Source organism: Beta vulgaris, chromosome 6 (assembly GCF_026745355.1).
Source record: "Beta vulgaris subsp. vulgaris cultivar EL10 chromosome 6, EL10.2, whole genome shotgun sequence".
In the NCBI taxonomy this organism is placed as follows: domain Eukaryota; kingdom Viridiplantae; phylum Streptophyta; class Magnoliopsida; order Caryophyllales; family Amaranthaceae; genus Beta; species Beta vulgaris.
Genome location: NC_079207.1, coordinates 37,525,318 through 37,551,897, shown reverse-complemented (window position 1 = coordinate 37,551,897; position 26,580 = coordinate 37,525,318). Strand labels below are relative to the sequence as shown.

Genomic DNA, 26,580 nt, shown 5'->3' with positions numbered 1-26,580 from the left:
TATTGATATTCTTGATTTAGTTATTGTCCAGTTTAGCGTAATAACCAACAACACTCGTTCCCTATAATCTAGATTTGATCGACAATTAGGAAAAGAACACTGTTTTTACCCGTGGATTCTACCCTACTTCCCTGACTACTATTTGTTAGAGGACTTTAGGATTACTTTTGATTTGGCGATACGACTTTAGCTTGTCACTCACTCGAGCACAAATACTATACAAAAGCATACAAAAACAATTTCATCCCTGTTAATTTTTGTTCATTCCACTTTCCTCTTTGGGGTGTATACTTATGATCTTCCCACTTTCTTTTTTCCCCTCACAAACATTACCCCATATAACTCCAATGGCCCACCCGTAACCCTTACTCGTTGATTCCTTCCTAAAAGCAATTAGGAAGGAACAAAATAAACACGGAAATAGTAATACATGGCCATGTAGATTCATTATTGTGAAATTTTGTAAGCTCTTTGTGTTACTTTTGGTCAAATTTTGTATTTGATGAATATATAACCCTTTTCTAATTATCTTCAAAAAATGTATAATTAACGAAAGATACTTACAAATTGCATCATTAATTTCATACAATAGAAAAAAACAGTAATATAGGGTACTATGAATGTTAGACTATAAATGGTAACATAGGATCATTCCATCAAATTAATTTTTTTTTTTCGTTATCATATATAAATAGCAACACTGGATTACCAATAAGAATTTCCCGAAATTTCTTGGTTATCCACTGAATACTAAGCCTAACTCCTAATCGTCAGTGCACATGTGTTCAATAACTACATTTAACATAGGTTTTCCATCACTTTAGTTTTAGAACGTATCGCTCTTCCTTACTTGTTCAAGTAAGTAAATTGGCATTACCTTTCTCATTCAAGAAGCGTTGGTTGTTGGATCCATATTCTTCACTCGTACAATAGCGGTCTTTTATTCCTCGCTAGGGGACTCCACCACACTTACGGCTCTATACCCAAACCAAGCTTGCGGAGGCCCAGGTCCTACCTTTTTATTCCTCGGTAAACAAACCGTAAGAGATTCTCTAACTTGCCAACTCAAACGTAATGTACTCATGCCCCTCTTATCTCACATCCTCAAGGATCTCATTAGTCAATAACGTGGCATTCGGGATCTTGACTGTCTTTTGGCCCATAAAATCACTTTATCTCCAACACTCTAAGTGATACGGATCATGAGGCGCCAAGTGTTACTAAAAGTGGTAAGGCGTTTAGCAACAAGGCAGTGTTGGCCACTGTTGGCAACACAGTGCCTAACACAGTAACTAAAGAGGAGTTCGACATGGAAGACTTAGGCGTATTGGAACTTGGATTGTCATTTGGACGAGGGCCAAGTTATTCTTGTGTTGCTTGGATTGGTATAGAGTAGTAGTGTGTCATGTAATTACTCTAATAGTTTCCTTTTATGTTTTTATGTTGTTTTTAATTGAATTCGGATTGTCTAATTCAAAGAGGAGTAAGAGTTAGTTAGGTTGGTTGGATTAATGCATAGCTTGTACTATATAAGCATGTGTGTTTCATAATAATGTAGATACGTTGTTGATTATTGAATAAGAAATCTTTGAGAGTATTGCTAAGCATACTTGAGAGAGTTTAGAGACTAGCTTGACTAGTGGATCAAAGTCGTTGCCTTTGTTCCAAACTTGAAGTCGTTGCCTTCAAGTAACTATCCATCTTCACCTTCAAACACAATCCATAATCGTTTCTTTTAATCAAGAAACCTCCATAACCATCTGGAACATCAAGTTCCACATCACTAAGGAACAATTAATGGCTTTGTGTTACCCAAAAGAAAAAAGGCAGCTCTAAATGCCTCAACATAGAAATAGTTCTTCTTAGAAAGAAGAAACCACATTGATGCAAAGATCAGTCATGATCTCTACCCAGCACCACACTGTGAATGAAATTTCAGAGCACCTTATCATGGTCGTCAACAATATCGGGACATTCACGGAGCACTGATTTTCAAGTACCATTGTACCTGTTACTACCATTTTTATGTTTGGTTAACATTTATTATGATACATTGCATCAAACCCCAAAGGGTTTAATGTTTGATGTTTATGTAAGTGTAAAGGCCTAATCATACAAAGAAGCCCATGAAAAATGGTCAATAAAAGTCAACAACTAATAGCCCGTGGAAGAAAGCCCAACATTTAGGAATAGTCAAGAGATGGAAGTCAAGAGATGAAAGTCAAATGACGACAAAGACGTGGCTGGTAGTTAATTTGATTATTATGCAAGCATGCAAGAACGTGGGCAAGGAGATGTGATCACTATGGCGCCAGAATATGGCATTTGTGATTTAAATCATAAATGATTCAAATCATTTCCCTCCAAAGAAGCAAGGAAGTTACACATAGTTGCTTAGTATAAATACAGGAAGGAAGATCAGAATAAGACAACAAACACAACACACAACAAACATGCAATTTAATTTCTTCTCTAGCGTAGCTTTAACCTAGATTAGCCAACCCCCTTTCGGGGTTATAGTTAGTCTGTAGCCTAGAATTAGAGCATGTATTGAGCAACAAGTTTGTTCAATCTCCAGTTTTAGTCGAAATCCATGGAGGTATTCATCTTCATGTTTTTCCTTTAATTGTCCGTTTATCTTCATGTGTGTTATAAAAGAATCTTTCAAGAAGTTTGTGATATATGTGGGAATATTCAGCTTTAATAATTAATTTAATTATTGCACTGATTGACTCATTTAATACCAATCGCCTGAATTTATTAGGCGTTGTAGTTTAATTACATTAGGCTATAACAAAGTATGTTAGCAAGGTTTTATCTAATTAAAACCGATAACCCCACTCCTGTGACATTCAGTATCTAACTATTGGGTGTGCATCGACTTGTTTGCAAAGTCATCCATCTGATTTTGCACCAACAGTACCAATATAAGACAAATTAAGATTCTCAAAGAAATGCCTCTTCAACGAACCAATATGGTGAAGTTAATCTTCTTTTTGAAAAACCGAGTGTCAAAAGAAGTGATGCCCCTCGAAATATCATCTTAGTCTAAGATTTGCTTTAACATGTCAGCCAACTCCAATTCACCATAAAACTTTGACTTTTTGCTACTTGGGATTCATCTATATTGAGATCCATTTCTACTATAGATATTCTCAAAACAAACAGAAATTTACCCGTGATGAAGCTGGAACCGAACTCCTTAAGCAATCCCAAGAATTTAATAGACTCGTCATGAACAGTAATTATCCAACCTAGAACCAACAATATGTCCCCACTCAAAGTAAAATCCATTGATCAAGGGAAAGGCAATCGTGCCAGTATGCTACACTAGATATGTAAGATTGTAAGGCTACTGTAACTAAGTATCAATTGAAATGTTGGTTTTTATTATCTTCGCAAACTCTATATTTATTATTGTTGAATATAAAGAACCCGAATTGTATTCAATCAGCATACAGAACTCACTTTGATCACAGAACTGCATAACTATATTATGAGGTCATCTGGAAATTCACAGTTGAAAAAGGAGCAGATTTTCATCCAGAAATTCCGCATAAACATATTGACACATCGCATCTGAGAGTTAATGAATTTATAGCAATAACAATCTGATTATAAGGCCACTTTAAAGAACCTTACCTTGACAAAGTGGGATGAAGACGTGCCATAGGATATAAAATGACGCCGAACAACAGTGGAAATGCGGCTCCAACAGGAATTTCAGCCAGCAGCTTAGACAGCAGATAGGGACCTAACGAGTAAGACCCTTTTTCCCGCTCCCTATCGACAATTGCACGCTCCTTTGGAAACACACCAACAGTCTTTGTCAAAGCAGCCATTGCAGTATTTATAGCAGCAACCTAGTAGTTGCAAAACAAATACAAAAACAGCAATTAAACAAACATATCCAAGCCCTAATCATACAAATCATATTTACACATAGAAGGATGACAGGCAAGCACTCAAGTCTTTACAGGCTCGTATTGGAGATAATATATGCATGCATAACTAATCATTGCAAAGAGGCTCCTACAGCGTTATGATTGCAAAGAGAAATTTTCATAAGACCCTTGATCCAAAAGGCAACGGACTAACCTACTACCACACAGAAACATAGAAGCGCGGTCCAGTGAGTCGTTTGATCTGTAACCTTGAATTTACAGATTCAAGACTCTCGCAACTTCTTTCTTGAAAATTGATATTAATTAGCTAAAAAGATACACAAGTTAGCACCAAAGAAGAGGGACCAGAAGCACGCACTAAAACAAACTCCTAGCGATGCTATCCCAGGAATCAGTACATTAATTTTATATAGAAATACCAAGCTAATATTATATCCATTTACAGAACATGCACATATAGACTTTATCCAGCTATAATACCAAACGTAAACATAACTCGTTATTCATAACAGAGATTGATAAACAAGTCCACTGTCAATTCTCTCACGTTCTTATAAATCTTAATACATAACATTGAAAATTCTCAAAAAGTCACTATTTCTGAAGGACCCAGAAATTCCCTTAGCAGCACGGGGAACCAACATAACTTACATTAGGAAAAGAATGTGCAAGACAAGCTAGTTTAAAGATCAATATTCTAGTCAATACTCTATTATTGTGCCAGTATCTGGTGAATCATTACCATTAAAGCACATACAAAATTCTCCGTATGTAAGGGTCATTCAGTAAAAAAAATAATACAACTTACTCTTAAGGAAACAGCAGTTCGTTAGCATGTGCTTTTAAGATTACACCACGACATCAATTATAGGACACTACATTATTACATTAACCATCATAATCCAATATAAAAGCCATTGCTCTTATCGCAACTACCAACATTCATGATTTAGATTTTAGAATTGCGTTACCATCACTAGTTCACTACAAATGTTTACAACAACTCTTTATGAAAGAATATTTCCATGTATAACCTAATTGAATAATTTATGACACTACAAATATGAAGTAAAAAAGAAAAGCAATGTAGAACAACAGACACCATTTGATTCCACAATCATCACCAAGATCTAGATCACGATAAGTTTTTCTATTGTTCTATGATCATCAAAATTCTGCAACTGGCCGCAAACAGACTGTGTCTGGTCTTAAGATTTTCTTTACATAAATTTGCTTTGTAAGATGTATTTTAGCATATTAAAGTAATTGTTTACATTCATTGTTAAATATTCCCAATCTACCTTTTATATATTTGGTTCAATGTTTGGTGAGCCTTTTGCTTAATGCATCATGCTTGGGAGGCACTTCTTGCGTATTGACCCTTGAGCACGGATAGAGATGCAGGATCAGTTTGACAAAATCAAGCAAGCCTCTATTTGGGTTACTAACAATTAGAAGCCTTCACAATGAGGCTTGCTTGATTTTATCAAACTGATCCAGCATCTCGATCCATTGCTAAGGATCAATATACAAGAAGTACCTGGCAAGCATGAAATATTAAGTAATAGGCTTACCAAATATTGATAAAAGTATATACAAGGTAGATAGGGAAGATTTTAACAATGAATTTTTTAAAAAAAATTAATATGTTTAAACACATCTTACAAAGATAGTCTTAAGACCAGAGAGAGTCTGTTTGCGGCCAATTGTAGATTTTTGATGATCATAGAAAATAAGACTTCCACACCAAATTCAGCTTTAGCTAGCACTCGACTTAGTGAGAACTCAATCTTTTGAACAGGCTTTAGTGATAATCAAACACATTACCCTTTCCACTCTTGCCTTGAAGTATCCACAATTCCACCCTTGATGCTTTTGTGACACTTTCCAGCTAGAAGTATCCACATGCCAAGCTAGAAGTCTCCACATGCCAAACACTCAACTTTTTTTCTCACTTACCCACTAGACAAACTTAAATTTGCAAATCTTACATGTTTGACCTCTAAAATGGCAGATCCTGACACTATCCCTGTCAAATAGCGTCCTCTACCCATCCCTTTTCTTTCCAATATATCCTGCTCATGACCCCTTCCTTTGCCTTTGCAAGTTGCAGAAAACAGAATACCAACTCTAAACTACAATTCATACCTGCAGGAGCCCCATTCTGTCCTGAATAGATGTCTGAGATCTTCCCATGTTCCAGAAGACTGAACCAAATATTATTGCTGATGCAATTGACATCCTGGCCCGTACCTTATTAGTTGGCCCATCTCGAGAAGCCTGATCAGGTAAAATTTTGTGGTAAGCCGAACTAACATTCATAGAAACCATAATTATGATAGCAAAAATAATTCATGAATTCTCTCAGAAAATAAATGTCTAATAGAAAAGCCATGTCGACAGCACCAGTTACGAGAACAATGACGGCTGCGGAAATAAATCATGTGACCTTGTAATGCATCCAAGAGGGGACAATGGTACAAACAAAGATGATAACTTGAACAGAAAGGAATATTGTACTATCCCCCCTACCAAATCAAGCAAAGAACAATACGTTATCAGCCTAATCAGATGATTATAGTGATAATATGTTTTTAGCATATAGCTGGATTACTAACCTATGCCGGAAATAACTCGTTTATGATAACTTCAAAAAAACATAAAGCCGCACAAAAATGTAAAACCTGCTATATATACCTGCATCCATGCACGTTTAAGGAGCAACATGAATTCCTTCCACCAACCCCCACTCTTAGAAGAAGCTTTTCCACCAAACTTCATTCCTTTGATGATTTTATCCTCACTGATAAGCGAAGTTGCATATATAACAGACGCAGTTTGTTGCGAAAATGTTTCAACAAGACCATTGATCCTTTTCTGGCAGCTGTTAATGCTTTCCGATGAGCTATAATCAACAGATATGAGATCAGCTAGAAATTCAGCAGGATTGACATGATCCGGACAAGGATACCTGTTTGATCCACACAGGTTAGGCAAAATCCAAAAGTTGACACCAATATATACCAAATGTTACACAGCAGTAAAACCAAAGATGGCTCGAAATTTAGCTACCAACCCAAGCTTTGCAAAGTATGACAACGGTTCATTTCTAGCAAGGCCAGCGTAAACAACAGAACCTTCGGTCAGCAAGATAATGTCGTCGAATTTGTAATAAATTGATCCTCTAGGCTGGTGTATTGAGCAGATTACAGTATGACCGTCTTGTGCAAGTTTACTGAGAGTTCCCATTACCTTTTCTGCTTGGAAAGCATCAAGACCTGAAAGTAACAAAACTTAGCATGACAATGAGGTAAATAGATATAAAAAAGATCTACGCAATCATGTGCGCATAAGACAACTATTAGATCTATTTGTCTTAGTTGACAACTCTGCAGCCCCATTTGCAAACATGAGCACATGGATATCGCCTGGACATTGGGAGTGAATAATAACATCTCGCTGTTTACTTTTACCACAAGAAATTATTTTAGAGAAGGATGGACCATAGTAGAGAAAATACATATGTGAGTATATTCATTAAGGCCCTGTTACAATCCCAAATAAATAGGATATAACAATGACAAGCCATTAAAGACACTAGAGAGCAAGGTCTAGGGAGGCTAAGTATAGGTAACCTGCAAACAGAAAAGAAGACCCTCAGCAGACTAGGGTAAGATGCATAAATACAGAGACGAACCATGGGATATAAAACCCCTTATTTACAAAGAATTCAGGCTTTCAGTCTTATATGACAGAAATCATCAAAAAACTTCTATTATCAAATTTAGACTATGAAGCCAGAGAAGAACTTGACACTTCATAAGTGTTCAAAACAACTACGAATCCAGGATACCATGTTATGAAGCAATGTCTCTGACTTACTTCTCATTGTACAAATTAAAATAATTTATGGACCTGATGTGATCATAATGTACTGAACAAAGCCAAGAACAGAGTTCACAAAGAGGGTCAAAGCCTCCAATTTTAACAATAATATCGGTTACAAGATTATACTAGGGTTTGCAAAGCATAATCTTTGATATTCTGCTTTTCAAGGACCTGTAGATCTACCATTTTCCAGCCTGGTAGCATTAGCAGCAAAAAAAATTTCTTGCTGCCTCGAAGATTGTAATGGATCAACACACCCAAGCAAGGCCAATGAGACATTACACTTATGCCAGATAATAGAAGAATGGCAAAGAGGGTAATTCTTAGAAGATTCTGTTTGTAAAGCAGTAATTGGAAACTTGGGAAGTAGAGGGCAGCAAGGGATTTAGGGAAGTTAGTTACAGAGAGAATGATGTAATGAGAGAGAAGAATATAATAAGGGGAGATCGGGAAAAAGTGAGATCATTGAGATATCACGGGTTTCTCTTTCTAAGGAGTATCCTAGTTACTCGAAGGTCTGGAAATTATATTGAAGGCTTCTTTCCCTTGTTAATACGATTACTATCCTCTATATCTCTATTATTGTTAGTTACTTCTGTCATAAAGTGATTGAATTCTTCTGTAATCTCTGTTCAATTACGTAGATGTCAAAAGGAATTCAACCCAGGCTGTTAAATGTAGCATTTGACACGGTTGCTTTAGCAATATGCACCATTTACAACCTAAAATAAGACCATCCCTTCACAAATTCTATGATCCAGCCATTTCAAAGTCAACTGCAACTACAAGAGTTTATAATGGATCATTATGTCTCTGCCCTTATCACACAAAACAGACCCTCTACAGATATAGTGCCCTCTAACAAAACTAGATCTCTAATTTGAAGTGATCTATGACTACAACTCTGGACTAGAAGTCTATATATTAATAGCCTGCACAGCCACTTGGACTTGAGCACATCAGCTTCTCCGACACAGCAACTTCCAACAAAATAGTTGACATAAAAAACAGGCATAATGCTGTACTATCAACTCGTGGCAATTTACATACACAATTTTGCTACTTCCATTGCAAGAAGCTCGCTTTGAATGGGTAGATAAGCATCAAAAAGGCTGAATATAATTAATAGGGAAACTCCCAAAGCCATCAAAAGAAGCCTTCGCCAACCACCCAAAACAACGAAATACTCTCACCAATACATCATTGCAATGATGTTGACACTTGACAGCATGATTGGTCCTAGTAAATATGGGAACTACGAATTGCAACGGTTATCTCGAAGATTCAATGATAGGGTCGGGTCTACAGAATGAAGATTACAACCCATATTTGCTTTATAACACACCTTTTAGCCAAATATTTACCCAATACAAAGGAGCTCTCCTCAAGTCACTAGGATTGGGTCATATAGCTAGGGAGTAATTTAATACAGCACTTCAAGAAGGTAAATAGAAGAAGCATTTGAGTGAAGAGAAGGACATGATTTGTACGCAAAACAAGAACTTAGAAAGTCCCTAGAGTTGTAACTTAACCAGATTTTTTAAAAAAAAAAAATGGCTGTCTCGGTAGTGGAAATAAGAACTTTGAAAGTCCCTAACACCTGTAATAACCTGGTCTTTTAAAAATTCAGTTGTCCTGGTATTGAAACTTTAGTCTGACAAGAGGTGAACAATTCAGGTGAAGCAGAGTTAGGAAAAACGAATCTCTTGTCTCTATGATATCTATTTTGCAAATTCGTTATTACAAGAATTAGAACCTATGGAATTGCAAACTATCATTGAGATCACATTTCATAAAATGCATATAGACCCAGTTATATATGATAAGTGCACGAAAATCCGATACAAACCGCAATAAGCTCCAAAAGCATCTCTACCATCAAGCCCTTACAATCAAGTAGAATGCCACCTCTCGCAACCATGATACACTGAATAAGATTTTTCAAAAAAAAATTGGAGTGATGAAGTCTAGCTGTGTCCATTAAGAAATATATTTTCATATTTAGTAGAAAACAGCACCATAGGGACATATGGAACATAGTTTCACACTGCTGGACTCGTATTAAAAGTTTAAGATTAAGGCTAGTGATCTATAAGCACCATAGGGAAATATGAGAGTTACTTTCACACTGCTGGACTCGTATTAAATATTTAAGATTAAGGTTAGTGATCTATAACCCACCCCTAGATCATACTAAAAAGAATAAGCTGTAAGCTTGTACAATGAAGATGAAGCATGCATACCAGTTGTCGGTTCATCTGCAAATATGACTGAAGGACTTGCAATTAGTTCGCATGCCAGAGACAAACGTTTCTTTTCACCACCACTAATACCGCGCACCTTTGCATCACCAACAATTGAATCTGCACAACTGACCTTTGGGAAAAGTTCAAAACAGGAAACAACAATTTTTAATATGGGCCCTTCATATTAAGTTCATATTATGCTAAAAACACAATGTCTTAAATTATGGTTCAGATTCGTATGGCTCTGAGCCTACAACAGATCCAGATACAGTTAAACTCAAAACACCAAGCAATATCTCTCATCAGGTGCCTGCCTGTAACAGAGTATAGGCAGCCAAATGAACGCAGCCTAGTGCAGACGTGTCATTTCAATTAAAAACTCGTGTTTGAAGATCGCTCAAAGACCTACCGGTTTAGGTAAGAACCTAATGCGTTCTCCGATTAAGAAAGAAGCACTCAATAATGAATCAAAAGTGCATTTGTCAAGGAAAAGGAGTTTTAGGAAGTTATGGTGTATATCAGGCAAAAGGAACAGACATAAGTCAGATGAAGAAACTAAGGAAAAAGGATAACCATCTGAATTCTCCTTCAATAAGCTTGCAAAGTAATCCGTGGGAATTGACAAAATAACAATAGCATTAGTCTTACCAAGCCCAATTTAGACAAGAGATCATTAACATAATCATCCCTTTCTTCTGTTGAAGACAATTGTGGAATCTGGAGTTCTGCAGCAAGAGACAGAGTTTCACGCACAGTCATCTGTGAGAAAAAGAGATCCTCCTGCCTGACATAAGCAAACCTAGGACAAGAACACACGTAAATCAAGATAGAAAAGAAATCCAAATAATTTCAAAAGGAACTGTTCAATAAAAGCTCATACTTGTAAGATTTCTTTGACTTGCGATCTCCATTGATCTCCAAAAGACCTGATAAACTTAACCTGGATGACGCTGCAAGTTGACCAGCTAGAACATTAAGAAGCGTCGTCTTCCCTGACCCGGATGGCCCCATTATTGCCAGCAACCTTCCAGGTTTAGCCTCCCCGCTAACATCTTTCAACAGAAATCTTACCTACATAGTTAAGCTTAGAATGATATAACCATTCATCAAAATCAAATAATCAAGCAAGACAACTATCCGAGAAATTTTGCTGCCCAAACAGAAATAAACAATTGAATCTTGTTGTCATTTGCCATGTAATATGTTACGTCGACTCTTCACTTTGTCTCGAGTATATACATCGTACACTCTGACCATTCGACAAGTGTATGAAATTCTTACTCGACACAATAACTTTCCACCACACTTTTAATTAAATCGAACCACTTTTATGGAACAAATGTAAAACGGAAGGGAAGGAAAAGAAAAATTATTTGATAGATGCATCCGAATCACTAAACGTACTTGAGATCAAAATCTAAATTTAGATAGGAAAGAAGGCCAGCAAATCAACCTGAAGTGTGTGTATATGTTTCTACTTTCTTATATGTAAAACACATAGGAAGAGCCCTAAGCCAAATATACATGCTCCCTTGTATACACATAACTATTGGGTTTACGAGGTTGCAAGACACTAGCGCCTCGAACTAGCATGCCTAGCATTGAGATACTTCGTTCAATGTCTCTTCGGAGTTCAGAGACATCTGATAAAATTGGAAAGATACTTCGTTCAATGCTCTCACCCTCTCTCTTAGTCTGTCTTCCTAGGAAAAGGAATAAATCTTTACCCGCCCACTTTTTAGGCGCAATTTGCATTACGGAAAGCACACATGATCTCCATATCCATGCTCCCTAAAGTTCCTCCATAATCTGAACAGCAATAGCACTTGGAACGTACTCCTCAGGAGGGATACTTAACGCGTTAGCTACAACACTACACATATCAATAAGCACACGGCACAGCACCTAGTATCCATCGTTTATGGCTAGACAGAAGCTGCCAGCCACTAGAGAAATTGAGGAATCCAATATATATGATAGACGGAGAAGTTTATGCTGAAGGCTTACAAGGTCTAGTCTTAGACTACGAGAGAGTTTGGTTAAGGGGGGGGGGGTCATTTCTAGAAAAAGTGATTTTCCCATTATTTATTTGGTTGTGAAGAGTGGAAAATGGTTTCCCGCATGGTGGAAAATATTTCCTAAAAGCAATGCCACATTTTTCTCCCTATTCCTCACCTTCCTCTTTCCTTCCTCTCATCTATCCTCTCCCTTCCATTTCATTCTTTCTTTTCTATCTAACTTAACATGCAAGGAACCAAGCACAGAAAAACTAATACAGAATTACATTTTCCCCAGAAAAGTGTTTTTCTACGGAAAATCATTTTCCATTGAGAATGCTGTTTATCCAACTAAATGAAGCGTTGAGTAATGAACATGCTCATTAAGTAAAAGCACTAACCAAAACAACACGTTTGATCAATATTCAAAACAGGTGATACTGTAATGGGCAGTCGTGTCACCCAAAAAAAGGAGGGTAAAGCGTCAGTATTGCAAATATTAGTACTATAAGAAAAATGATTGAGTAATTTCTACCACATCATCTGCATGTTTCAGATATATACTACTTATTCCGGGCATGTTCAGTATTAAAGCCATCTTCCAAGATTCAAAATGTTATAATACATAAGCTGTAGAATGAACTTGAAATTCATCATACTCAAGAAAATCATGCTAACTTTGTAAAGTAAGAACTAAAATAACCTACTTTTTTGGACTCTAAAACTTGTTTCCAGTTAAACTGCAATCTCAAAAATCACAAGCACAACTAACAAACTATCACTTATAACTTATAAAACTATCCATAATTTTAAAGAAACTTCAGTAAACAATTCATTGCACTTGAATTTACCACAACACCCTGACCCATTGTCCTAGGATAACCATTAAATCTTCTTTTTGTTCTTTTCAAAGAACCAAAATGACGAATTGAGGCAAGAATATTTTAGTAAAGTTCAAAAGTTAATTCATTTTTCTTAATCAACAGAACTCTAACAGTACTTTGTTTGGATAGTAACAACAACAAGAGAGCTCTCAAGGATGATGTTTGTTCAGAAGTGACCAAAAATGGATCCCCAATCCCTCATCAATACAAAAGAACTAGTCCCCTCTCTTCCCTTCCTTACCTCCTCAATCTCTTATCCAAACAAAGGAACTTGTTCCGTCCCTTTCCCTTCATTTCCTCCTATCCAAACAAAGTAGTTCAGAAACTATAAAAATCTCCTTCTCAAGTTTCAACATTCAATAAGAGACAAAGAATAATAGCAATTAGCAAGCATAATAATAATAATTCAAACCAACTAAGGAGTAAATACTCAAAAAAGGAAGAGTTTAGTGAGATTAACTGAATTAGATTTTTTGTCGGAAAGTGAACATGTGAGGTTGCTCCAACGAATTGTCACCGGAAAAACTTTACCGTCGACCGTAAATTCGTCGGAATTATCGTTTTTATCGTCGTCGTCGAAATCATTCTCCGGCAACAACGCAGGACCAGGGCCGGAAAATAAGCGGACGAAGAGAGCGGCGGCGACAGCAACCAGAATTTGACCGACGCCATTTCCGCCGATTCTTCCGACGATTTCCCCCACTCTCTTCCCGCCAATCACCACCATTTTTTTCTCTTTAAAGTTTGTCTTCGCAAAAGGGAGAGTGGAGCTGCATTTGCATAGCTAGAAAGTAGAAAGACGATTAGACGAAAGTGAATGTGTACAGTTTTTGTCTTGCTTGCTGCTAAAATCTAGTGGCAAACTGGCAACAGATAAAACAAGGCTGAACGTCCAAACACGTGTTGGATTCCAGGATAAGATTTGCCCATCACCCATCAACATTCAAAATCAGACCTGTGACCGTGTGACTGGGTTCTTCTTTTATGGCAACGGGAGATCAGAGCACCGATAGAGGTCACTCTCAATAACGTCCAGATGATGCACACGTTTATACGTAAAGCATGTTGTGCATAACTGCATATATATACATGTCTAGAGGAATAGAAATGAATCGAGGTTCGGGACGGGTAGGGGTTTACTCGTATCTGACACCCGCATCCATCCATTCCACTCGCATCCATCCATCCGTCATCTACCGGTTGAACGGATGGGTCAGGTGCTTAAGGAATGAGGAGATATATTACAAATTTTACAAAAAAGTATATCATAGGATACATATTTAGTAAAATTTACTACTAAAAAGTTGAATAAAGTAAGTAAATAAACATGTGTAATTGATAATATGGATGATGGGTGGGTGTTAAGCGTGTGATGGGTCGGGTGACGGGTGGAAAAGACTTCACCCGCATCCATCACCTGCTTTTCATCCATTTAATTCGGATTTTCACCCGCATGATAAAATCGGGTTAAGCGGATGATGGATGATCCATCATCCATTTCCATCCATACTAACAAGCCAAATGTACATGAATGACAAGTCAAATAAATACATGTATATGGCTAACAAGTCAAATGAACATATATACATCTCTGTTAGTACATGTTCATCGTCATTGGTATTTATATTCCTAATCTAGTGCTTGATATTTATCGTGCGTATGGTGCTCATCATTTCGGAGGTGTGTATGTACTAATTTGGGCACTCTCAACGGGTAATACTATTAAGGGTGTGGTTTAGGTAGTTGTTAGTTGTAGATTTAGAATATACATGCATATATAACGGAATTTCAGTAAACAATTTCCTAAAATCTATCATAAATAACATAAATTAAATCATATCACAAGGAAAATATTGTACAACCTTTATGCCGTATTTTCCACAGTATTACAAGGGTTACAGATCAAAGAACACTAATTGTTGTCCCTCTACTTAGTCCATGAGCAATAATTGAAATACCACGTTTGCTATAACAAAAGAGGGTGAACATATTGCACTTTCTTGCTTTAAAGGGAGGGTGGCCGGATTTTTCAAGGGAGAAAAATATGGCTTCTCTCTATTTTTTGGTTTGAAACTTAATGATTAATTGAACACTTTATTCGATCCTCTTATTATATCATTTTATCATAGTAGGAGAATATGTTTAGTGAAAGACCTAGTCCAACCCTGATTTCCTTTGGCCGGTTTTCTTTCAGTGATTGGTTACTACAAAGTATGACCTCATAGGGGATGAGATTAGTTTAGTCGTAGGTTTAATCAATATTATCCCACCAACCATCATTTATTCTCTAGCAAGTAAATGTGATTATTATACTAACGTAATTCGTCATCTATATAATAATTCCTATTATATTTAGTGATTGTCGGGAATGTCTATGGACATATTCCTTCAGTAAAAGTAGTGGTCAGTAGTTGTAAACTGTAAGATATTAGTTGTTAGAATTTGAGTATGAAAATAGCTTTTATGATAATTAGTGTTCGATAAAATTAGCTATTAGTTTTAAGAAATAACAAAAATAAACTATATACAATCTTTAAACACTACTCCAAAAGCTACCTCTACCCCCCCAAAAGCTAATATTTATAGCTTCTCCAAATTGCTAGTTCGAAGGCAGTTAAAAGCTATTCCAAGCACAACTTTTCACCATAATTAGAGTATTAACTTAGTCCAAACACTAAAAGTTATTGCCGAACACGCCCTTAATCTTCAAAGAATAATCATTATTATTTATTATCACTATAATTTTTATTATCATTAGTATTATAATAATTGTTAATAATTTAATATTTTCGATTATTATTATGGTATTAATTTTTTATTATTATAATATTTTCGAACACGCCCAAATTCCAAAAAATGGTTGCATATGATTGGTTGGTATTTACCTCATTGCCTGCCACGTGTCTTGTAATCCCCCACAATTTTAAAGAATTTTCATAAATATATTAAAGTATTTATGTAGTTATATTTAAATCCAAATGAGTTTGGAAAATGATTTGACTTTTAAAAAGGGTTGACTATTTTAAAAGTCAACTAAAAATATTTTTCATAGCTTAATAAAATTTGTAATGTTTTAATTAAGCATGTTTTAATAAGAGTTTTAATTACTAAAAGTATATTTGAAAAGGAAGCTTAATGGAATCAAAAGCCCAAAAGTGATAAAAAGGGAAAGATATTTGATGACTAAAGTCCAAAGAGCCCATTCATTAGTCATCAAAGTTTCATTAATTAAAGTCTCTTTTCCTAAACCCAAAAGTAAAGCCTCTATATAAATATCCTAATAAACCCAAATTTTACCCTACACACTTTATTTCTCTCTCCTCCTTCCACGTGATCCTCCTCTCTCACTCGGCACTTTCATTCTCTATTCTCCTTTGTGCGTCATTCTTCGTTTTTCCTCAAAAGTTGTTTCTTCTTCTTCAAGTAACGTTTCTTGTTCAACAAGAAACGTCACCAATCTTTGTTTGAGGACCGAAACTTGACCGCCGGTTTCTTGTTCCGTGGCTGCTGCTGTTCGGCCCTTCCTTCCTCCATTGTTGTGGTTGTTTTTCTTTCTTCCTCTTCAAGATTTCCATTAAAGTACTAATTTTTATATTATTTTATTATTAATTAGCATGTTTACAATTTAAATTATTGTTTTATATACAATATGAATTTCGACTATCATATATATAATTATAATAAATTTCAGATTTATTATATTAAGTTATTTTTAGTTTTATCATGAAATTTATAGTTTTTAGGGTTTTTAATTACTAGAAACTATAATATAAAGCATAAATCATGAGATTTGGTTAGTATATAATTTTATATGTATTGAATATATTTTCAGAAGATTTATTAAATTTTATAAGTGCTGTAATTTCAGAAAATAAGTATTTTGAGGGTTTTAAATGATTTTTAATCACTAGAATAGTTGTACTATACTAGGGATTAAAAATAACGATAGTTTGGTATGTAAAAACGATTTTAAAACACGTTTAAGGGGGTTTTGATCGTTTTAAAGTTGCTGTAAATTTTTAGTTCGAGATATTTATTTCATTATTTTATTTTCTAGGCGGAGATTTCGTAGTGGGAGACTTTTAGCGTGTAAAAGTGGCCTACCAATTTGTTTATACAAGGTACGTACATCGTCTACGTGCTATGTGATTTAGAAGCATGCTCTAAGAATGTTTTATTTATTAGTATCATGTATAGGACTTTATTTGTTCATATATATGATTACTGGAATTGTTTTACATGTTATTTGCTGTGTGCTACATGTAAACTAGAAGTATTTATGATTATAAATGTTTGTATGGAAGTTTGATGCAAGCAAAATAAGTCAAGTTTTATTAATTCGTGAGTGAATTAATGTAAGTTAGATTGAATCATGTTTTACATGGATTCTTGAGTATTATTATTATCTTATAAGAACCGTGGATCTTATTTGGTAAGTACAAGTTATACCTATATAAAGGTAAAGTTTATTGTTGGCTAGGTTCAACAAGTAAGTTGGTAAAGTATAAAAGAAGTTAAAGGAGTCTTGATTGATAAGTTGTGAACACTTGTTAATCCAAAGATAAAAACGAATTCTGTTATGATTGTGTGATTATTTGTTATGTGTTATTTGCTTGGTTGGTGTCAACACAAGTAATAAAATATATTCAACGTAAAGTGAAACGAGAATAGGTTTAGACTTTAGACTGGTGACGTCTAGAGTTGGACACAAGGGTTGGAATACATGGTGAGCGTGCCATGGGTTCTTCTAGGAATGGGTTGATCACCATCCCTCTTTCAGTTCAAAGGTTCCTCGATATCGCAGGTCATTTTGGAATGTGTGGTAGCTCCCATATCTCCTATTATAGCTAGTCAACTCGTCCAATAACTATTCCATTTAAAGAAAGAAATAAAGTTTAGAGTCTAGTTCAGTAAGAGTTGTCTGCAGATTATTATATGTTTATATTATTATTTATTCCTGTAAGTTATATTTTTGTAGTGTCATGTTTAGGATTATTTATGCCTGATATGTAGTACTCAGCTTTGCTGATTACGTGCTTGTTGTGTTTGTGATCATGGCTTTGCCTATTGATCCTGTGGTGATCCTTCGGGGGAGTAGAGTGAAGACAGCTTGACATTACAGGTTCGCAGATGCATCTCATTGAGAATCTGGAATGGAGAGACTCTTGTATTATTAGTTTCATTTAAGTTGTTTTCATAGGAGCTTATGTTTTCAGACAATAGTTTTAAGTTTGTGTGTTTTAATTCTGACATTGTTATTGGTTTCATAAGTTTTAATAAAGTTGTTTTAGAAAGTTGTTTTCCGCTGCAAAATTCTGAGTAAGCCGAAACGTTATCACACGGGCGATAATGCCTGAGTAATTCTCTAAGATTTATTATAAATGTATTTTCTAGAAAAGATAATTATCGGGGTGTTACATGTCTAGATCTGATTACCTGACCAATCAGGTGTCCATATTTTAGGGTGACCTCAAATGGCAGCATTCAATACCCCAAAACTATAAATAGCCCCTTGAAATCAGGAGAAAGGTAACTTTTTTTAAAAGTGTGTCCATACACTAAGGGAAAAAAAAGAAAGGGCTGCGCTTTTAAAAAAAAAGCGCAGCCCTACTAGTGAAGGGCTGCACTTTTGAAGAAAAGCGTAGCTCTTCACTTAGTAGGGCTGCGCTTTTAGGAAAAGCGCAGCCCTTCTGTAGGTAAGAAGGGCTGCGCTTTTCCTAAAAGCGCAGCCCTACTAAGTGAAGGGCTGCGCTTTTTAAAAAGGCGCAACCCTTCTGCTATGTAGGGCTGCGCTTTTGAAGAAAAGCGGTACCCTTCTTAAAAAAAATTGAAATAAAAAAGTTCGCGGGCTTCAAATATTAAGCGGGATTCGTCAAAATATATTATCCCTCATTCTCTCTCCTCTCTCACGTCCCTCCTCACTTTTCCTCCTTCTCTCACGTCCCTCCTCCCTTTCCTCCTCCTCTCTCATCCTCTCTTCTCTCTCAAAAACTCCTAGAAAAGTTGCGACAAAAAGCCTGAAATGATTTGCACTAATCATGCCGACGGAGTCCGATTGCCTATTGTGATACCTTTTCGGAAGCGGAACGGGCCAACGAGTCAAACTCACTGCTATGCCGTGTCGTTTAGGCTTTTTAAGCCATCCGAGTTCGTTTAACGCTCCAAATAGCCATTTTAAGTTTTTCCGAATTTTTTTTCCTTAATTATGTATTAGGGTTTTGTTTTATGTATTTAAACATTATTAGGTTAATGTTTGGAGGTAGTTCTTGTATTTTTATATCTATAGGTCTTGTATACTTCTCTTTGTTTTGATTAATGTTCTTGTATACTTCTCTTTGTTTTGATTAATGTTCTTGTATTTTCATCTTCGTTTTGTTTAATGTTCTTGTATTTTCATCTTTGTTTTTGATAAATGTTCTTGTATTTTCAGATCTATAATTTCTTCTCTTCTGTATGTTAGTTTTTGTTCCTTTTTTTCATTTTCGTTTCGTTCTTTTTTTTGTTTTGGGTTTAGTATTTTCATTTTCGTTTCGTTTCTCTTCTCTTCTCTTCTGTATAATTTCAGAAAATGTGAGATTATGAGTAAAAAATGTCAAAAAAAAATTTTATTTTTATTTTTTTTTGGGTAGGAAGGGCTGCGCTTTTCTAGCGCAGCCCTACTTAAAAAGTGAAGTGCTGCTATTGCAAGGGCTGCTGTCAAAAAGCGCAGCCCTACAGACCTTTTTCAGCGCGCTTCTTCATTTTTCCACTAGTGATACTCTGTAGAAATTCTCTCTCACTCTCTCTATCTCTACTTTTCCTTTCCACTCTTGATACTTGACTTAAGCTTCGAGGGGTGGGGGGGGACCACCACCTAAACCTGTAATACTCCGTATTTTGGGAGTTATTTCGTATTAATTAAGAAAATATAAAGAAGTTAAATAAAGAGGTATTTTAGTTTATTTGCAAAATAACAGGAATAAAATATTGATAATATGAGTTGGTTTAAGGAAAATTCGGAGTTTTAAATAGGTTAAACTGATTTTACTTAACCTAGGGTTGAAGGGGAGTATAAAAAGGAAAAGGAGAAGGAAATCAGAAAACCCTAAACTCTTCTCCTCTTTCCCCAGCTGTTTTTTCTCTCTCCTCTCTCTCAGCCGACTTTCAACACACTCTCTCTATCTCAGATTCTCTCTCTTTTCTATCAATATCTCGCTGCTCTCTCTCTCCTTCAGAACCTTTCCCTTTCTTCTTCGTCTCCCTCGCCGGAATCTTTCTCGGAATCTCGTCGAGGGGTGCGAAGGGTCGATGGTTTTGTGCGGTGTTCGAGGGTTTTGGTGCGAAGGGTCGAGGGTTTTGTGCGGTGTTCGAGGGTTTTGGTGCGAAAGGAGAGCGGTGCTCGAGGGTGTTGTACGGAAGGTGAACGGTACTGCGACGAGGGTCGCGTGTGTGTGGTTCGAGTGTGCGGAAAAGGGTGCGAAGGCGAGAAGGTTCGGTGCGAGACGGTTACGACGAGGGTCGTTCGAGATCCGCGATTCTAGCGCGACGAGGCGAGCGTCAGTGTTTGTGCGAGTCGCGTCGGGATTGTGCGAACCAGCGAGGCTGGTGTGGGTGTCCGTGCGCGACGAGCGAAGCCTTGCGAGGCTGCTGTGCGCGTGTGTGGTGTGGTGTTTCGGTCGCCGGAGTTCTTTTGCCGGCAAGTTTTAGCAGTATAATTTATGTACTTAACACTATATCAGTTTTATTAGTTTATTTTTATATTTACTGTTTTCGTAATTACGTAAGTTGTACTTAGTAATTAGTAATTAAAGTTGTTTAGTAATTTATTAGACTGATTAATTAGTTAATTTATTATTCTGTTTAAAGTTAGGAATCTGGTTAAGGTTGTAATTGAATAAGATGGGACGTAGAAAAAGTGTATTAGTTAAAGTTATCATCTTATTATGCGTGACCTGATTTGTGGGACATATAACTTTTGAACATATGACCTAACTTTTGGACATGAGACCTAACTTTTGGACATATGACTTAATTTTTGGACATGAGACCTAATTCTTGGACGTAAGACTGGACTTCTGTACATAAGACGTGGTTGAACTTATGACTTATTTGGTTTGGTAAAATAGTGGACTAATGACACTAACTAAGTTTAATTGCTCACTAACTTTGACTCTTAAAAGACGTTAAATCCACTAGAATAGAAAAGTAACGAAAGTTCTTGAATAAGGTATTAGCTATCGTTTAATTCGAATCATTAGATCGTTATGGTCTTAGTACGTAGTAGTTGTTAGTGTTATCAAGGACGTAGCACTAAAGCTTGTTATTAACGGTTTAGGTCCCAATTTCATAAGCGGCTCGTTCAATTAAGACAGCGAAAATTCTCCACTACAAGGTACGTACGCGTACCAGTTTAATTCCAAGTTTTAGTATCATGATTAGGTTGCAGTTCATTTTATTGGAACCTAGTAGCATGATAGGGAACATTTGATTGTGATTGTTTCGTTAGACGTTTGTAACGTGAAATCAATATGTTGCATTGAGATGTGAAGTTCTATCGTAGTGTAACATAAGCATTATTAATCTAATCTATAGTGTAACGAGAGTGTTACCAGAGATAAGATTTGAGCTTTGTAATTAAGAGAACATGTAAATGACTCTTTGAGGTTATGAAAAGAATAGATAGTAGTAAAAGAAGATTATGGCAATAACTTGTAGCTGGACTCCCTACAAGTAATGAACAATGGGGGGAGTGTGGGACTTGTCCTACACTCCTACACAGGCCTACTGTTATGACAGTAGTGTCCTTATATTTTTGATAACTCAAGTAGCTGGTATGATTCTAGTAAGATGACGGTGCTCGTTCGATGCCAAATAAAGAAAGACTAAAGGATGTGACATAACGTAGTATCATATATCACATTGTTCATGTGTGCATCATTTATGTTCATATATTTTCAATGGTTCATTACGTACTCAGCATAGCTGATTCTGTGTGTTATTATGTGTTTGTTGACCTGTGATGAACCATTGACGCTTCAATGGGAAGCAGACTAGGTGTGCTGGTGCTGCTGCATGATATCAAGCATACGGGGGCTAGTCTTAGTTTTGAAGTTAAGCATTTTGGATTAAGTATTACTGGATTTTATAAAACGTTCTTAAATGGTTTGAGGTTTGAATAAAAGGGGTCATCTATGATTCCCGAGTTGTATTTACATTTCTAATTCCGATGCATTTTAGTTTTTGAGACAACGATTTGAGTTACCGTTTTTCTATTTATGCCTTGCGTTCCATCGCGGCGGTAACACTCCTAAAGTGGATGCGACGTAGCTGTAGACATGTATGGATTTTAGGGGTGTTACAAAACTGGATTCAGAGCTAGAAGCTCCTATTTTCAAAGATGTTTTAAAACGATTTCAAAACGGGTAGTATGGGATAGGAGCATATAGCTCATGTCATGTGCATTAAGTCATAGGAATGATTTCATTGCAATTTCGTTCGTGTCTTGAACTCGTATATGCTGTTTGTGTAATTGAAATTGTGAAAGATTCTTGAAATCTTCAAATGTGACTAGATTAAGAGAGTGTACAAGGATAGGTCTAAATTGATGGTAGACTCAAAACTTATTTTAGTATGAAATTATTTTATTGATCGAAATGATCTTGATCTTACTTGTGAATTCCAAAGTTAAAATGAGCATTTTAGCTCCTAAACATGTATATCTATAATATATGTTTTTAAACCCTATTATATACAAAAGCTTAGACTATTCTTTTTTTTTCGCAGATGGTTCACGACATAGGTTGTACAGATTATTTGATGAAACAAGTAGGGGGGACTGGGATGTTTGGTTTTTTAAGATGAAGTCTGCCATGGATTATAGAATCATGCAAGGGGAGCAGTGGTTACGGTCTGAGTGCTCCAGGATACACTTTATGCTTCGATATGTCCCAGACATAGAGCCCTATAGATTCGTTCATCATAGGTATGGAGATATGTGGACTGTAGAGGGGAATTTCAATAGGAATAAGCATACCTACGGATACCAAAACCTTCCTTCTAAAAACACTTCCTAGCTGACCTCAAATACTGCGAGAACGAGTGGAGGATTCGTGAAACAAGAGGTCAAAACGCTTCTACTTCATCTGTGGGAGAAAGTTCGGGAACTAGGACCGTAGATGGGAGTTCTGAGAACCCAAGGGTCATACCTGAACCACCATCGTCACCTGTTGCAAAGAGGCCAAGATACCAACCGTTTGAGGACGAGTTAATAGCTGATGACTTTCAAAATCTTAGGACCGTCACCTACGTCTCGGATGATGAGAGAAACAATAGGACCTTTATTGTAGTGTTGGACGGGGTTCAGGTTGCACCAGGGTTAGATGGGGAAGATGATGATGACGAGCCACCCCCACTAGAAAATATACCTGTTGAGGAAGAAGAACCTGCTGAGAATGATGACCCTGTTGAGGAAGAAAATCATGTTCTGGAAGAGGATCCCATTGAGGAAGAGGGTCCTATCGAGGAAGAAGACACCGAGGAAGACCAAGAACCCCTACTGGATGATATACTCATTGAGGACGACGAGCCTGATGCAGAAGAGATTGACATTGATGAGGGGATAGAGGATTCTGAATCAGAGGATGAAGCTCACCGCCTTAGTCCATAGTTCCTTTGGTCATATATTTAGGATTAGGCCTTTTGTTTTATTTTTGTCGTCTTTATTCATTTGTTTATTTCAGTGTTAATAAGGCTTGCATGCCGATTAGTGAGTAGCATTACTTGATTATTTATATATATATGGTATTCCTTTACAAACATTATATTTCCATTTTCAATAATCGTACATAGTGTTATCGTTTATTGTTGATTGTGGCATCTTATTTCAGATGATTGTAGTGCAAGTCAGTACAAACTTAGTAAGTGTTCGCAATAACTGGTTATATGCGCAATGTGTAATCGTTAAATGAGTTAAAAATTGTGTAAGTCACTGAAATAGCTATTATGTTAATTTCAGCGCAGAATGGTTCGATCGGGAGGCACCTCTGAAACCTCTCTCAATATCGAGCAATCGATATGTGACTTGGTACAAATCACTGCCAAACTAGCCCAAGGTCACAACCGTGATGGGGATCTATCTGAGAAAGTTGCCCGTAGAAACCCACCTGTACTGAACGGAAAAGGGGGACCTGAAGAATTAGAGAACTGGGCTGGGGAATTCGACAAACTTTTCTTCACCCTATCCTGCCCTGATGAGAAAACCGTGCCCTTATCTAGCTACTATCTGCAGGGAGATGCTCATTTCTGGTGGACCCAAGCTAAGGACAACCTGGTTTTGGGTGGGAGACCTTCTAAAAGGCCCTGAGAGACAAATATTACCCTCTATATCTTAAGAAACAGAATGCTCAGGAATTTATGATGCTAGAGCAGGGGACCATGTCTGTGGAGGAGTATTACCGGAAGTTCATTAAACTAATGAGATTTGCCCCGGAGATTGCCTCTACTGAGGAGGCTAAAGCCTCACGTTTCGAGCTAGGACTTACCCTTGACCTGCAGGGTAGACTGGGGGGAGATACATTTACCTCTCTAGATCACGTGTTTGGCAAAGCTGCTCATCTTTATGCCATCACGAAGAGGGAGGAAGGGGGTAATCTTGGTGAGAAACACAAAGATAATCCAAACCCCGAGGGCCAGAAGTTGAGAAAAAGCATAATGGGAACCAAAACCATCAAAACCCTCAAAGGAATTTCGGTAAGGGACCCAATAACAACTCTAATCCCAACAACAAGAACCGCAATAACAACACCAATAACTGCAGATCTGAGCGTGTGTATAGGTGTAGAAAGTGCCCTAACAACCATCCTGGTAAAGACTTGTAGGGTAACAAGGTGAATGTCGAGAATGCGGGAAATGGGACATAGAGCATATGAGTGCTATTCGAAAGAACAAACTGAACCCCAATGGCCAAAAGAAGGGGAATTATGGGGACAAAGCCCGAAATGGGAACGGAAACGGGAATGGAAACGGGGGAAGTACTTACAATGGGAATTCTAACTATTCCAAGCCTGCGACCAACACCAACAATCAGATCTCTAATGGGAACAATGCAACCAATTCCCAAGATAAGGGCAAGGGGAAGCTGTACATGATGACGACTAGAGAAGAAGAGGCTCGTAGAGATGTTGTCACGGTACATTTTCTATCAACTCCACTCCTGTTAAAGTATTATTTGATTCTGGAGCATCATTGTCCTTTATTGCCCATGCAACTGTTAGAACTTTAACATTGGTCGAGTCTGAGTCGATTTCTATGCCAATAGTCATTCCATCTGGGGAGACTGTTAACTGGTCTAAAAGATTTCTAAAAGTGCCATTGAAAATAGGTGAGGGTTTCTTTCCTTCTGATCGATAGAGTTTAACTTATCGAACCTAGACATTATTTGTGGGATGGATTGGCTTGGGAAGTACATGGCTAAGATAGATTCGATGCGCAGAAAGTGGAACTAAGGACCCTTCGGGAAAAAGAGTGTCATATAGGAGAATACCTCGAGAACCCGGATTAAGGTGATCAATGCTTACAACTTAAGAACTATGTAGACAAGGGATGGCCCCTATTTATGTGTTCGGTGAGAAGAGTTGAGGATGATCCGTTGAGGCCTGAAGATGTGCCCATAGTCCGAGAGTTCCAGGATGTTTTTCCTGAAGAAATACCTGGTATGCCTCCAAGGAGAGATGTAGAGTTCACCGTTGACCTAGTACCTGGGACTGGACCAATTTCGAAAGCCCCATATCGAATGGCTCCAGCAGAAATGAATGAGTTGAAGAACCAGTTGGAGGAACTACTGACAAAGGGTATATTAGACCTAGCATGTCACCATGGGGAGCACCCGTCTTTTTGTGAAAAAGAAGGATGGTAGTTTGAGGTTGTGTATAGACTATCGAGAGTTGAACAATGTCACTGTGAAAAACAAGTACCCATTACCTAGGATTGATGACTTGTTGACCAACTTCAGGGTGCGGGGATGTTCTCCAAAAAGACTTAAGGTCTGGTTACCATCAGTTGAGGATTGTTGATCATGATATACCTAAGACTGCCTTTCGGACCAATATGGCACTATGAGTTTACGGTAATGCCTTTTGGGTTAACCAATGCACCTGCAGTTTTCATGGACCTTATGAATAGGATTTTCCGACCCTATCTCGAAAATTCGTCGTTGTGTTCATAGACGATATATGATCTATTCTAAGAAAAGGAGGAACTGAGAGTCATTTGAGAGTCATTTTACAGACTCAGGGACAACCAACTTATGCGAAGTTTTCGAAGTGTGAATTTTGGTTGGAAAGGGTAGTCATTTTTGGTCATTTCCTAAGGAGGGTGTGACAGTAGATCGCAAAGATCAAAGCCGTGAGTGAATGGCACCCAAAGAATGTCACGGATATAAGAAGTTTCTTGGGTTTAGCCGGTTACTATAGGAGATTTGTGAAAGACTTCTCCAAAATAGCAAAGCCTATGACAACTGATGAAGAAGGATTGTAGGTTTACCTGGAATGAGAACAGTGAGAAGGCCTTTCAAACGCTCAAAGAGAGGTTAACATCAGCCCTGTCCTAACCTTGCCTAACGGGAATGAGGATATGATGGTATAGTGATGCGTCAAAAATGGGTTGGGTTGTGTTCTGATGCAAA

At 37.1% G+C, this 26,580-nt stretch overlaps 2 protein-coding genes across 2 annotated transcripts in view; one reads left to right on the top strand and one right to left on the bottom strand.

Moving 5' to 3' along the window:
* LOC104896619 (ABC transporter G family member 7) overlaps positions 1-13,765 on the bottom strand; it is a 33,810-nt gene extending 20,045 nt beyond the window's left edge. The window contains exons 1-8 of the mRNA XM_010683383.3: positions 13,381-13,765; positions 10,920-11,110; positions 10,688-10,838; positions 10,037-10,169; positions 6,982-7,183; positions 6,603-6,876; positions 6,054-6,185; positions 3,643-3,863 (exon numbers count right to left, since the gene is read on the bottom strand). Coding sequence (XP_010681685.2) covers positions 3,643-3,863; positions 6,054-6,185; positions 6,603-6,876; positions 6,982-7,183; positions 10,037-10,169; positions 10,688-10,838; positions 10,920-11,110; positions 13,381-13,647 — 1,571 coding nt within the window. The 5' untranslated portion in view covers positions 13,648-13,765. The remainder of the gene's footprint in view (positions 1-3,642; positions 3,864-6,053; positions 6,186-6,602; positions 6,877-6,981; positions 7,184-10,036; positions 10,170-10,687; positions 10,839-10,919; positions 11,111-13,380) is intronic.
* An 8,172-nt stretch (positions 13,766-21,937) lies between these two features.
* LOC125498672 (uncharacterized) lies at positions 21,938-23,565 on the top strand. Its single transcript, XM_048646924.1, has 2 exons — positions 21,938-22,061; positions 22,973-23,565. The coding sequence occupies exons 1-2, from the start codon at positions 21,938-21,940 to the stop codon at positions 23,563-23,565; spliced, it is 717 nt and encodes a 238-aa protein (XP_048502881.1).
* The last annotated feature ends 3,015 nt before the right edge of the window (positions 23,566-26,580 follow it).